The sequence below is a fragment of the Monodelphis domestica genome, chromosome 1, assembly GCF_027887165.1.
Source record: "Monodelphis domestica isolate mMonDom1 chromosome 1, mMonDom1.pri, whole genome shotgun sequence".
In the NCBI taxonomy this organism is placed as follows: Eukaryota; Metazoa; Chordata; class Mammalia; order Didelphimorphia; family Didelphidae; genus Monodelphis; species Monodelphis domestica.
Genome location: NC_077227.1, coordinates 154794950 through 154808910, shown reverse-complemented (window position 1 = coordinate 154808910; position 13961 = coordinate 154794950). Strand labels below are relative to the sequence as shown.

At 38.9% G+C, this 13961-nt stretch overlaps 1 protein-coding gene across 6 annotated transcripts in view; it reads right to left on the bottom strand.

Annotated features, from left to right (window-relative positions):
• Positions 1–13961, bottom strand: part of ZNF609 (zinc finger protein 609) — a 216947-nt gene that overhangs the window by 47486 nt on the left and 155500 nt on the right. The window contains exon 1 of one of the 6 annotated variants that reach the window (XM_056808417.1): positions 2122–2384. The exons of 3 other annotated variants lie outside the window; for them this stretch is intronic. In XM_056808417.1, the coding sequence (XP_056664395.1) occupies positions 2122–2124 (3 nt within the window). In that variant the 5' untranslated portion in view covers positions 2125–2384. Of the gene's footprint in view, positions 1–1618; positions 1863–2033; positions 2070–2121; positions 2385–13961 lie in introns of those variants that run through there. 2 more of the 6 variants (XM_056808416.1, XM_007479556.3) reach the window with 2 other exon arrangements.

Sequence of the window (13961 nt, the reverse complement as noted above, 5' to 3'; positions counted from 1 at the left end):
TGAGCCAATGAGCTATCTAATGACTAGATGACATGCCTCCTGACTATTACTACCTGGATGACCTTGAGCAAATTGCTTAATCTCTATGAACTTTAGTTTCTTCCTCTGTAAAAGGGGCTTGACCTAGATAGCTGAAAAACCTATAAAAGGGTATTAGCACATCGTTGACACATTAACAACTCATCCATTGGGACTACCACACTGAGCTGGGGGGAGGGGGGATGGAAGGCAAGAGGGCACCAAATACCCCTTCTTTATATACTGTATAGTCTAACCAAATTAGCTTACTGGCTCTTCCTTATTCATGTCACCTGGGTCTTCCATGCCTGGCATGTTCTTCCACATCTCTGACTCCTGGAATCCTTGCTTTTATTAAGACTCAGCTTAATCATCACTGTCTGAAAGAGGTCTTTTCTGTTCCTTCTTTCTTCCCCCAGCACCTGGTGCTTTCTCCTTCAAGGTCGTCTTGAATTTTATTTGTCTAAATACCTCTATACAAACATGTCGTTTTAATAAGAATGTTAAGTTACTTGAAGGCAAGAACTATTTCTGGGGGGAGGGGGGAATGCCAAGTGCATAATAGTACTTTGAAATGTTTATTGATTGAGTGAAGAAGAAAATGCATTTTGAAATAACCACAGAGCTTTAGAGTTTGATGTCAACAACTGTACATTTATAAAGAACCCAGCATATGCCAGGTCCTGTGCTAAAGGGACACAAAACTAAAAATAAAGATAGTTTACTTTTTCTATTGAGGGAAATAACAAATACAAACAGAGGTAAATACAAAGTAAACACCAAGTAATAAGCAGGGATGTATATTAACTCTTTCGGGGAGAATAAGATCCTAGGAAGCCTGAAGGAAGCCTTAGATTTTAAGAGTTAGAAATGAAAATGCAGTGCATGCTGGGGATGAGGAAGAACAGTCTAAGCAAAATCAAGAAAATCAGAGATGCAACATAATGTGTGAGGGAGACAGGAAGTCTGTATGGATCACCTGGGTGAAGGGAAGTATTTAATAAGTGTAGGAAGCAGGATGAAATACATTTAGCAGTGAAACTATACTGAACATACTTTAACTTTTCTCTAAAACGGAAAAATCACTTTCTTTTGGAAATTAACCTTTTAGGATCTTATAATGACACAAGATCATCATAGGATCATAGATTTAGATCCTAAAGGGAACCTTAGAAGTCAGTCAGTCTAATCCCCTAATTTTACAGATGAAGAAAATAAAGCCCAGAGATGTTAAGTGCTCAAGGTCATAAAGGTAAGCGATAGAGCTGAGACTCAAACTTATGTCATCAGGGTACTTTCTAATGCACTACATACCACTGTGAATATCAGTTAACCATGCAAAATATAAGAGGGGGCTGGGAAAATGTACTGACTCAATGAAGTCACCTAAAAACGGAAATCATTTTTTTAAGTCAATATAGAGACATTTGACATCTGAAACAAACCAAAGTAAAATGAGGAGAGAAATTCTAATTATTTGAACTTTCCAGTTGTTTAGATTCCTGAAAAATATGAAGTTAATGAAGTTATTCTTTAATAAGATTCAGTTTCACTTATTGAGAGAAGCAACCCCTTTGGAGAAGGGTCCCACTATCCTTACCACCAGTAACACCAACTGCCGACCAACTGCCACCAATGGGCAGGTAAGCCCGAGGGTCCCTGGAAAAGAAGCACCGCCCAGATGACTGGCCCTGCTTCCAGCCCAGTTCCTTAAGCCATCATTCAGGGAAATAACCCTGGTAGAGAAGGGGCCAGCCATCCCCACCAACTGCCAACCAACTGCCACCTATGGGGCAGGCAAGTCAGCCTAGTTGAAGCAGTAAGGCACTCTGAGGTGGAGATAGCAGTGCCTGTAAAGTCAAACCACTGCCAACACCTTAAAACATCATCAATTACTGACCAACTGCCACCAACAGGCAGGTGCTTGCAGTCTTGGCTTCTTCAGCTGCCATATGTATTGAAGATCCCCACCTCTACCTCCACATCCTCCTCACCACCACCAAATAAGTTCTTACCACCAAAGTTCCTGGCACCATCAAATAGTTCAATATCAGAAATAGATATGGTTTGTCCATGGAAATAACAATAAAAAAGGTGCATTACCATCTGCTTTGCCTCTGAACCCTAAGAACCATGGGACCTTTCCATCTGACTTGCAGCTGAAACCTCCTATATGTGTTGTCTCTCCCATTAGAATGTGAGCTTCTTGAGCAGGGATCGTCTTTGGTTTTCTATTTGTATACTCTAGCACTTAGCAAGGAAAGCACTTAATAACTGTTTTTTTTAATCGTGTGTTTGTTGATTCATTAATTCTTCTAAAAGATCATAAATACTTAATCCAAACAAGCTAACAAACTAGAGTTATGAAATAACTTGTGCTTATGGAAATGAGGTCCCCTTAGAAAATTTTGCAAGGCTGGGCTGTGAAGAAAGGTAATTTGCTGTAGAGTCAAGAAGAAAGGTCTGGATTAGAATTCCTGTTTGACTTGTACTCTGGACAATTACTTAAATTTTTCTTAAGTTATTTTGCTCAACTGTAAAATAATATGTGTACTACTTACCTCTCTGGATTAAGAGAGTTTGGGGAGGGGAAAGTAGTGGGCTAAATGTTAAAACCCTATAAAAGTGTGTTTATTAGTAGTAAGTGGAGTAATTTGGGGGAAACCTGCAAATTTAACTATAATGAAGGAAAACCAAGTCCTTTCCCAAATAATCCAAAAAACTACCTTTACCTCTCATCACTTCTTCCTGCTCCTCATTAAAACAGAGTATCAGTAATGCTTCTAGATCTAAGACTCCTTTGAAACAGGATTAACTATAACTTGATCCTATGGTAAACTTTTTAATATTTAAAAAATGATGAATTTTTAAAATCCACTCCTATTAAGTCTTATTTGATGACACATAATAACCAAGCAAAACCAGTGGATACAGGAATTAGGTCTGATAACATCATTCTATACCCACAGTCTGCCAGCAGGGTACTTGTTTTTTAGGGGGAAGGAGAGTAGTGATCATTACATTTAAACAATATTTGGTTTCATGTTAATGTTCCTTTTCTTAATATTAGTCATTGTTTATACTGTATTCTTGGTTCTGTTGCTTCATTCTGTTACTTCATAGAAGTCTTCTGGTGTTTGTCTGGATTATCCATATTCCTCATATTATTTCATAACATGCATACACTATAACTTATTCTGTCATTCCCCAACTGGGTACTCTAGTTCATCCACCCCAACCCTCTCCCCTACCCCCCCCCCCAAAAGCAGTTACCTAGAAAAGGCAACAGTCAAGAAAAGGAAAAAAGTTGTAAGAAGGAAATTGAAAAACTATGGGAGTAGAAACAACAGAAGGAAAACATTTGATTTATCACTTGTTTATATGGGGTATTGGATGTGGGATTTTGGTTTTTAAAAAATCACTCGACTACAAAAATGAATAATATGGAAATAGGTATTGAGTGATAACACATGTATAACCCAGTGGAATTGCTTGTCAGTTCTGGGAGTGGGGGGGGGGGGGGGAGAGTGGGAAAGAACATGAATCATGTAACCATGGAGAAATACTTAAAAATATTTTTTAAAAGAAGTAAATAGAAGATAGCTGAAATACTCTACAAAAGTACCTTGCAACCCACCAATTTGTGATTAGCACATAATCAAGGTTATCAGTGAATATTTATCCAGAGTAGACTGTAAAATCCAAGCAGCCCTATAATAGAATCTGATGACTATTAAAAAGCTAGGGAGCTTCCCCCTAGGGTCATCCTTATTTGTTAACACCTGAAATTCTAAAGGATAATCCCTTCTGGAAGATATATAAAAAACTCCTAAAACCTAAGACAAAGTAAATTCCCCAGTGTATGGGAATTAGCAAACCATATTGAAAATTTAACACACACAAGGAAAACCTTCATCAATACCCCCAAACAATTTACACTCCACTGTCTGTTAATGTGGCAAAAGATTTGCTGAATTAAGCATGTCCACTGTTCTTGTTACTGTCTTCTCACTCTACAATCTCCTGACTGCTTGAAATTCATAGCATTCCCCTTCAGCAAAACTATTAACTTTGTAACTGATGAGTGATGATAGCGTCCCACACTTATCTCTGAAGCTGGCAGTATTTCCCCCCCACATATTACTAAAGACTCTTTGCATCCCTTGCATTATTCTGAAAGAAGGCATTAGCCTCCAAAGTATGAGGAGCTTGAGGGGGAAGTCTTTGGTTTCAACTTCTTGTCTTACTTCCATTCACAAACACTCACTCTGTAAAGCAAGGGTTGGAGTTTGCAGATTTACTGAAATCCAGGTACTTATAGTCACCTCACTCCCAAATCTTCCTTATAAGAGGGCAAAATGCTAAGAAAGGTGAACCAAAACACCACCCTTTTCCCTCTGTATCATTCAGAATCCCAGCTGGCAGTACACCAGGAGCTAAAGCAGTAATCTCCTATACTCTTGGACCAACCTAAAAACATCTCTAATAATGTAGCCAAACTTTGAGTACTTACAGTACAACAGAATCTAACTGCCATTTAGAACAGTGTTTTCAATGCAGAATGAATTCAGAGTTCCAACCTGACAAACTAAGGCTTAAATATCCTTGAAACAGCTCTGGCCACTGAACTCCCATCAAAATGAAGTCAAGGAGGCGATCAGTGGCACCTGAGATGGGAATAGTTCTGACAGCTGTGGAGAGAGGAATCCTATGGAAGAAATCTCTAACCTACTGCACCCCAACTAAGAATTATAGTCCCAAAGGCTTTGGCAGCTGCAGGTGTATTGGCTGAATGGGGAAAAGAACAAGGTTTTTTTGGTTGCTGTTGTTTGGGGGTGGCGTGATGAGAAGGGTATGGGATAGGATCCCTGTGGGAAGCAAGCTTTTCAGGTGGTTGGCAGGATAAGCAGAGAGACAGGGAGATAAAAGAAGAGGCAAATTCCCAAGGACAGTGGTTGCAAGCAATTCGATATATCCCTGGCAGTTAGGGACTTCATATATAACATATCTCAAAGTCAGGAAAAATTAAAGGTGCTTAGTTTGGGATTACCATGTAAAATCTAGTAATTCCCAAAGATGAGAAACTATTAATCACTGATATTAAGAGTTTTCAAATTATAATGGGCACTAGGTGGAGCTGTGGATGCAGTGCCAGGCCTGCAGGCAAGAAGAGTATCCTTTTGGGTTCAAATCTGGCTTCACACTTACTAGATATCACTTAACCCTGTTTACCTCAGTTTCCTCATTTATCAAATGAGCTGGAGAAGGAAACAGCAAACCAAAAAGCCACTCCAGTCTTATAAATGGGACCTTTATGTTTGATAAAATAGTACTGGGATTAAGAATAGATTCCTAGAGGGAAACTATTCTAATATACAATTAGTACAATGTAGATGTTTCAGATATTTTATGAAAATCATATTACATTTGAAATTTACTGAGCAATCTTGATATTTAACATTTTTAATGTGAAGCCCCAAAATCCTTTTTGTAAAGGGAATAACTAACATATCTTTATGTCTAGATTTTTCTTTATCAGGTGTGGGCAAATCTAGATTTTCCTATATTGAGTTTGCTTTACTGTAAGGCTCATCTTAACAATGCATAAAGTTTAACACAAATTTCCTTAGGAATAGGTCAACTAAAAGAAATGACTACTATATCACAAAGCAGTCAAGCAAAGCTAACTTTATTTTCAATGCATGAAGAAGCTTCTCCACCGATCACCTCTTCTGAAATAGCTTGGCTGTGTTTAACCAGAAGAGAAAATACCTAATCATATATATATATATATATATATATATATATATATATATATATATATCCACTATAGAAGTAGAGAAGAGTGCAATCACACCTAATATCCCTATACTCTCTCAAGAAGGCTGAGAATTATTTTGGTTTTATACTAGTAAGTTCCAAGTACCTTGACCAAAATAGTATAGAGCAGTGATGGCAAACCTTTTAGAAATGAAGTGCTATGATCCTCCCCCATCCCAGACAGGGGAGGGAGGAAGCACTCCCATAGGGCTGCTGCAAAGAGGCAGGTGATGATAGGTATATGTGGTTGAGGGGGAGGAGAGTAGCCTGAGCACTCTGCTCCTCTCCATCGAGATGCCACACTGCGAGTTATGCTTCCTCACACCTAGTTACTCTCCAACCCCACCATGGGAATCCCCTTCACCACAGCCTCAACAGGCTGTTGTCTGCACTGTGCCCATGCCATAGATTCACCATCAGTGTAGAGAGTCAGTGGAGCAGTCTACCACCAAAACAGAATCATGTCCTTCAAATTTCACTGACAAAAAAAGTGTTAGGAAAACCAATAGTATTGGACAACAGATTCAACAATAACTCCCTGAAATGGCAAAATAACACATCTAATGTAGCTGAACATTTTGTTCTGGAGAAAAGATTTTCATTGTTCAGTTGTTTCAATCATATCTGACTTTATGTGACACCATTTTAGGATTTTCTTTGGCAGAGATAATGGTATGGTTTACCATTGCCTTCTCTAGCTCATTTTACAGATGAGAAAACAGAGGCAAAGAGGGTTAAGTGACTCACCCAGATTCACACAGCTAGTGTCAAACACTGGATTTGAAGTCTTCCTGACTTCAGGTCCAGCACTCTATTTCACCACTTAGGTGCCCCAAGACATTTTTATTTACCTAGAATAAGACACTTGGATACAACTAACAGTCACAACTAAACACTGAATGGACTTGCTGAGCCAAGAGATTCAGTAGGTATGGGAATGTGCCAGGGAATCATCTAGAAGAGATAGCTTACATTCACCATGTATGAGGTGAGCTTGCAAGATATCCTTCTCTGCACTGGCCATTCAATACTTTTCATTTTTATTACCCCCCCAAAACTGGATGTAGATGACCATCAACTCCAAATATCAGAACAAAGCAAAAAACTGGAGACTAGGATTGGATACATGGGAAAGAAAGGGTAATGATCTATTAAAGTTATGTAAATGAGATTGCCTTTCAAGTTTCAGGTTTGGAACTACAGCATTTTTATTGTGTCCTGAAAAGAAGAATGATTCAAAAGACATTTAAGATTTTTTTTAAAGAAACCAAAAGGTTCTATAGCAGCTGATACATTCCAGGACCTAAATAGAAATTATTTAAAGGATTCAGTCTGATTCCACTCTTAGGTACTTTCAAATAGCACACCTTGCACACTGATCTCAGCACATGAAGTTAGAAATTTTGTTCCAACCTTCTCATACCTAGTTTGCTTTGTGGTTTCCATTCTCTCCATTCCTCATTAATTGGCTAGGAATATATATGTCTGTTTAAAATGAAGGGGCTAAAAAGGTTGAATGTTTTTCTCTGCTTCAGGGGAGTAGGGAAAGGCAGTGTGCCACCTACAACTGGCAGGTACTGGCAGTCCCTAAGTGTTAATAACTTTGTAAATAACCCGAAGGTGATTAATTCAAGAGGAATGTCTCTGTTGGTATAGTTTGACACCCCCCCCCCCCCCGGTCATTTTCACAAACCTAAGGATAATTAATTTTACGTCATTTGTCTACAAGTGGAACAAATGTCACCTTCCAGGACTACTGGATATGGAAAACCCCTGCTATTGGGGGAGAGAACAAATATAAAATCCAATGCCCCTCAAAAAAAAACAAAAACCCTCAAACCTGTAAAATTGAGATTTGAACTCTGGACTTCAATCCCCACAAGTCCTTGCTCCACTTCCCCAAAATGCTTTGTAATCTCATGGAATTCTGAGGTGGGCAAGATCGAGAAGGTATTTAGGCTGATTACAAAGGCTTCTGAGGGCTCTCTCTTTTTGGACTTCCGTTTTGGAGCAGACAGGCTCTTTCCATAATGTAGGTGAGGTCTTGTCTAGGCCTCTGTGGCCTAGGCACCACGTGTTTCTTATCCTGTATTTTCTTTAATCCTTAATCCTTAATAAACCTCTAAAAAAATATAATACTCCTTGCAGAGAAAAACTAATTTCTACCTGCCTCAGTCTCTCCATATTCCTAAATTTTAATCTTTACAAACCAAAAAGAAAACTAAAAAATAGCACCATCTCTGTTTTAACTAGAACTCTCCTTGGAGCAGGGCCAGGAGATGCCTGGTTGCTAGTGCCCCACAGAAGGCTGTTGGTGGTGCTTATCAAATTAAAATGCAAAGCAGCTCTCTCTAGTGTCACTGGGAACTGTCAGAAAGAGATTATGGCTCCCACCCTGAGGATGCAGGTCAGCTAAACAATACTCATCTTCCTATGCTGAGCAGAGAAGGAGGAGGGTGAAGAAGGAGGAAGATTAGGCTTGTTTCCAAACAGCAGCTCCGCCTGCTTGTTACCTTGGTAACCTCCTTTCTCAGAGCTGTTCTCATTTGTCTATCTCTGTCTGACCTTCATGTTGCTCTGACAGTAACTGTGGAGGAAAAGGTGCCTGTCTGCTGACTTAGCACTTGAAACTGAGGCATCAAGTAAGGGAGGGAGGCACTTAAAGTCTTTCACATTCAAGCCTCTAAGCTGTGCCCTGAAAGCCATTAGTAGCCTGTATGAGCTTTCCAGTGGTCGGGTCATCACATCACTCCTCCCCTGGGGTATATAGGCCACCCCCTTTCCCTCTTATACACTTCTAGCGTGGGGTATTCTTGGTCAAGTAGAGTAATTCGGTGAAGAGAAAGTGAAGAAAAAAAATCAATAAATAAGCTGAAAACAATTAAAAAATACCTAAGAATAGTCTCAGTGTGGTTAATGTACCTACAAATTTTCTAACTTTTGAAACCTATTTAAGGTTTATTATTATTATATTATTATTATTATTATTTATTATGGAGGGATTTAAATCAGTGCAAAGAAATGATTGGGAAGATATCCCTCTGATAAGAGATATGGGTAAAGGGGGAGGGTAGTGGGGAGGGGATTAGTGTTTGCCAAGTAAATATGATCTTTTTTGGGGGGCTCTTCCATTTCAAGGACTGGTATTGGGAAAACTATGTATTTGTGTACCTCTTAAACCATTAATGTGTAGATGTGGCCTTTCTGAATATATGTACATCTATTACTCCTTTAAACCAAGGAACAAAGAAACTTGGAAACTACTGCAGTGATCTAACCTTTTGAGATAATTCAGTCGAATGTCAGGTATAGGGGGGTTGTGCTTCTATTTTTGAGGATTTCAAAGCAGTATAAGGCTGATATAGCTTCAGGGTAGCCCTCATCATGCAAGAATATATGAAATGGCACTATGGGACAGAACAATGTATAACAGAAAGATTTGCTGTCTGCCCAAGATATACAGAGAACATGATAGAGAGCTTGACAAGACTTGTCAAAGTTAATGATTACTGTACTTCTCATTTCTGTTGATTCACAAAAGGACAAATGACATTGTAAGAAGGAATTCAGGAAGTAATGGTGATTAAGAAGTCCTAGGCAGGAAAATACAGACCTCAGAGGCAAAGGTTGAATTTTCATCACTGCTTCTGACTGAAAAGGTTTCCATAAGATGTGAATAGTGAAGATCTGAATAAGAAGATAATACCTGAGAATGAGATTTGGATTTCTGGACCATGACTTAAAATATAGGAATGATAAATTATTTAGTTAGGTAAACAATACCCCTAAAGAGGAAGAGATGATAGTAACGTATTTGCCTAGGGAAGACTTGGCTACAGCTTGATGTACCTCAGGACCCTCAATACTTTTTACTAGATAGACATTCATTTTCATTCCAGAGCACTCTCAGAGCTTCTGAAGGCCATCCTGCACCATACACCTCCCTCCCCAATCCTTCAACCCAATCAACTTCCACTATCATCTCCAGCCTCAGGAGCAGACTTTCCTAGAACTGGTTGTTTACAATCATATGAATCACTTTCTTCCCTAAATGGATCTTTATCTAACCACTGAAAATACCACCTGGATTCATGCCTCAGTGGTTAGTAGCCTTCCACCTCCTTTCACTCTCCCCATCTCAGTGATTCTGAGCCCTTAGCTCCTCATGTTCCAACCCTGTTCTTTATCTTAAACTGAACAAATTTTCTTTCAACTTTTTAAGCTTAATCCTGCAGGATCCCACTTGAAGTTTGCCTGCCTTTTCCATTATAATCTTTAAAATGCTTGCTCCAAATTTAAACCTTTTCTCACTCCTTCTATCTTCAGGATATTCAACGAGACCTGGTTCTCTCCCAATGACACTGTATCACTGACCACTGTCCACCATTATGTCAGAAGTCTCAAAGTACACTACTTCTAATCAATGATTTGAAATTCTGTTTTTATCACCATCACCTAGAAACCTCTTCTTTGAGGACCACAAGTCTGTTTTGTCACTTAATCCAGATCCTGGTGGGCAGCATCTTTTCACCCCATGGATGTTCTCTCTTTTCCACCTCCAATAAATCCCTTCCCAGTTCTTCTCTTAATTTTGGTTCCTGCTTTCATAGCACTTTATCACACATTTAATTCTCTCAAATACCCCAAGTTCCTAGTTTCCCAATCTACTTAATTTCTATGTCTGATACATTCATAGATAGTCAAATCCTTGATCTTGCCATCAGTCTCAAGTTCCACTTCCACAATGATGAGCTCTAGTCTTTTATCAATATCCTTCCTTATCCCTTAAGAAGCTTATAATCCAGAAGAGAAAAAACTAGAAAAAAAATCTTATGAAAAATTTCTCTGATAAAGGTCTCACTTCTCAAATACATATAGAGAACTAAGTCAAATTCATAGGAATACAAACTATTCTCCAATAGACAAAAGGTCAAAGGATATGAATAAGTAATTTTCTGATGAAAAGAAAACAAAATTATTAATTATAAGAAAAATGTTCTAAACCACTCTTGATTAGAGAAATGCAAATTAAAACAACTCAGAGGTACAACCTCACACCTATGAGATTGGTCAATGACAGCCAAGGAAGATGATAAATGTTAGAGACAATATGGAAAAATTGAGACACTAATGCATCCTTGCTATGAACTAGTCAAACTATTCTGGAGTTAGGTCCAAAGGACTATAAAACAGTGTATACCCTTTGATCCAGTAAGACCAATATTACGTCTGTATCCTGTAATGAGGAAAGAAATGGTTTGGAAACAGGTAGAGAAGAGAGTTTCCAAAGAGGGATCTTGCCGCATGCCATGGAACAATAAGTTCAGTTCTGGAATCTAGGACATTATAAAAAGTGAACACGAAGAGAACTCTGGACTTTTTGGTTTCCTGTTTCTGGGAGAGCTTGAAGCTATAACTTCCTGCTGCTTGCCATCTGTGTGAGCAAAGTGTGGGTTTGGCTTCTTATCCCCATGGAACCGAAGCTACCAATCCTGATGTCCACTTTGAACAAGCCTGTCTACTATTTCATCTACTCAAGATTCTAGCAGCATCTTGAGAGAGTGTTTCCAGCTGCTCTGAGCTCTGTGTCTGGCCAGCCAGTAAGGTAGACCAGAAGGCCTTCAGCCATCTTGGGCCTAACTGGCCAAGGTTGGTCCCTGAGATAAAAGGGTCAGCCTACCTGATCTAAAAAACAATATACCTTACCAAACATATCTGGGAGGATTTTAGTTAGGTAATAAGCTAGCTGGGGAAAATCTTAGACAGTCAGAATAGTGAATTATATCCCTTTGCAGGGGCCTTAAGAAGGGGGTTTGGGTAAGCTAGAAAATTTAGATTTAGGGCATCTTATTCCCTAATCCTCCCATCCAGCTTACTGAGATTCAAATAAAACCGTGTCTTTGTTATTTTTTCATTGTTTGTTTTTTACTGATCTAAGAGTCAGATAAGTGCATTGGGCCTATGGAGGAGACCCAAAAGGCCTATCTTCACTGTGGGTTATAAAGAGCCATCAAATCTTGATATCTCATTTCTACCAACCTACCATCAAGACTACCAACCTTATTTCAATCCCAAAGAGATTAAGAGGAGGGGACCTACTTGTACAAAAATATTTATAGCAGTCCTTTTTGTGGTGGTAAAGAATTGGAAATTGAAGGGATGTCCATCAATTGGGAAATGGTTGAATAAATTGTGGTAAATGATGTTGATAGAATCCTATTCTGTTGTAAGAAATGATGAACAAGATGATTTCAAAACGAGCTGGAAAAAACCTATATGAACTGATGCAGAGTAAAATAAGCAGAACCTGGAGAACATTGTTCACAGTAATAGCAATATTGTGGGATGATTAACTATGAAAAACTTAGTTATTCTCAGCAATATAATGATCCAGAAAAATTCTGAGGGACTTACCACAAAGAATGAGATTTTTCACTTTATTTGGGTTTATATTTTGGGGTTTTGATATTATATGATTATTCTCTTAAAACTATGAAGAATATGGAAACATGTCTTGCATGATATATATATATATATATATATATATATATAGTGTGTGTATATATATGTATAATGTATATACTAGATCAAATTGCTTGCCAACTCCAGAAGGGGGAGAAGGAAGAGAGGAAGGGAGATAATTTAGATCTTATAACTAGAGAAAACATAGATGGAAAATGGTTGTTATGTGTAATTGCTAAAATAAAGTATCTTTAAAAAACCTTAAATCCTGTTCAACCTAAATATGATCTCAAATCCCTTCCACCCCTTAGATATTTTTCCCAGGCCATTGAATCAGTAAACAAGCATTCATATTAAGGCCTTGTTATGTGCTAATTCCTAAGCTGAACACCAGAGATATGAACAAAGGCAAAGTTCACATTCTAATGTGTAATGAAGAAACTACTTGGCACTCTGGATAGAATGCTGCTACTCAAGGCAGGAAGACCTAAGGCCAAATCCAGTCTCAGATACTAGCCATTGTGTAATTAGAATTTGTTACCCTAAAAACCACAATTCCCAGCACCCCACTCTCCTCCTGTCATTACACGCTGACATAGGCAGGATAAAAACTCTGGGTAGTTTCACTTCTCACCCTCTTGTCTTCCTGTCATGGTTTTGGTGGAGAGGGCTTACTGAGCAGGTAGAAAAACTTAGTCATGTGGTTCTATTTTGTTAGATAATAAACGTTATAAAATATAATACTTGAAGTATTGGATATTAATTTAAATCTTACATTTATGGCAACCAGAAGTGGGGTTTAGAATCCTTAATTAAAAAACCATGTTTCTCTTGCTGTGGCCTTCTTGCCCTGCCCTCACCCTCCGGGGAACTCCAACTGCTAACTGCCTGGGTGGTCCCAGCTGAGCTCCTGTCTCCTCGTCTTTAGAACACACAAGCTAGGAAGTCTTTAGAACACACAAGCTGCTCTCCAGGCAGTTTGTAAAGTATTAAACCTTCTTTCCCCTTACATTGCTAACAGTTGAGTGCTGCTGCCTTAGAAGCCCAGGCTTGTTTCTCTTAGGCAATGATTAACCTCCTAAAGGGCTTTTATCTTAGGAGATGCTTCTACCTTCTTAACTCCTTATCAACAAGGCAGGGGAAGCAATTGATTCCTTGGTGTTTTTTTTTTGGAGGGGGGGGGGGGGAAGAAGGAGAGGTAGGAAGGTTACTCTTCCAAACTACAGACAGGAAGTAGAATTGAAAGCATGGCCCACTCTATGAAAAGAGCAGCGCATTACCTATCTCAAACAGCTCCTAGTTTTAAAATGTCTTTTCTTACTACTGTTCCCCGGTGCACTGGTCCTTGCAATTAGCTTGGGTAGTCCTTAATTTAGAGGGGGGAGATTCATCTCCTTACAACACCCCCTTGCCCAGTCTCTACAACACACCCAATACGGGATTTGTTCACACTATGCCCAATGCATGTATAGGGAACCCCAGAGGCATGATCAAAGGAATCTAGATGGATAATGATACTGGGGAGGGGAAGGAACCTTAAGAGTCTGGAGGTGAATTTTTAAGCCTTTTCAGACTCCATTGTTTTATTGATTGCTAACTGTTTTCAGTACCTTCCCCTGAATATTAAAGAAGTCTACTGGAATTGGAGAAAAGGATTTTTG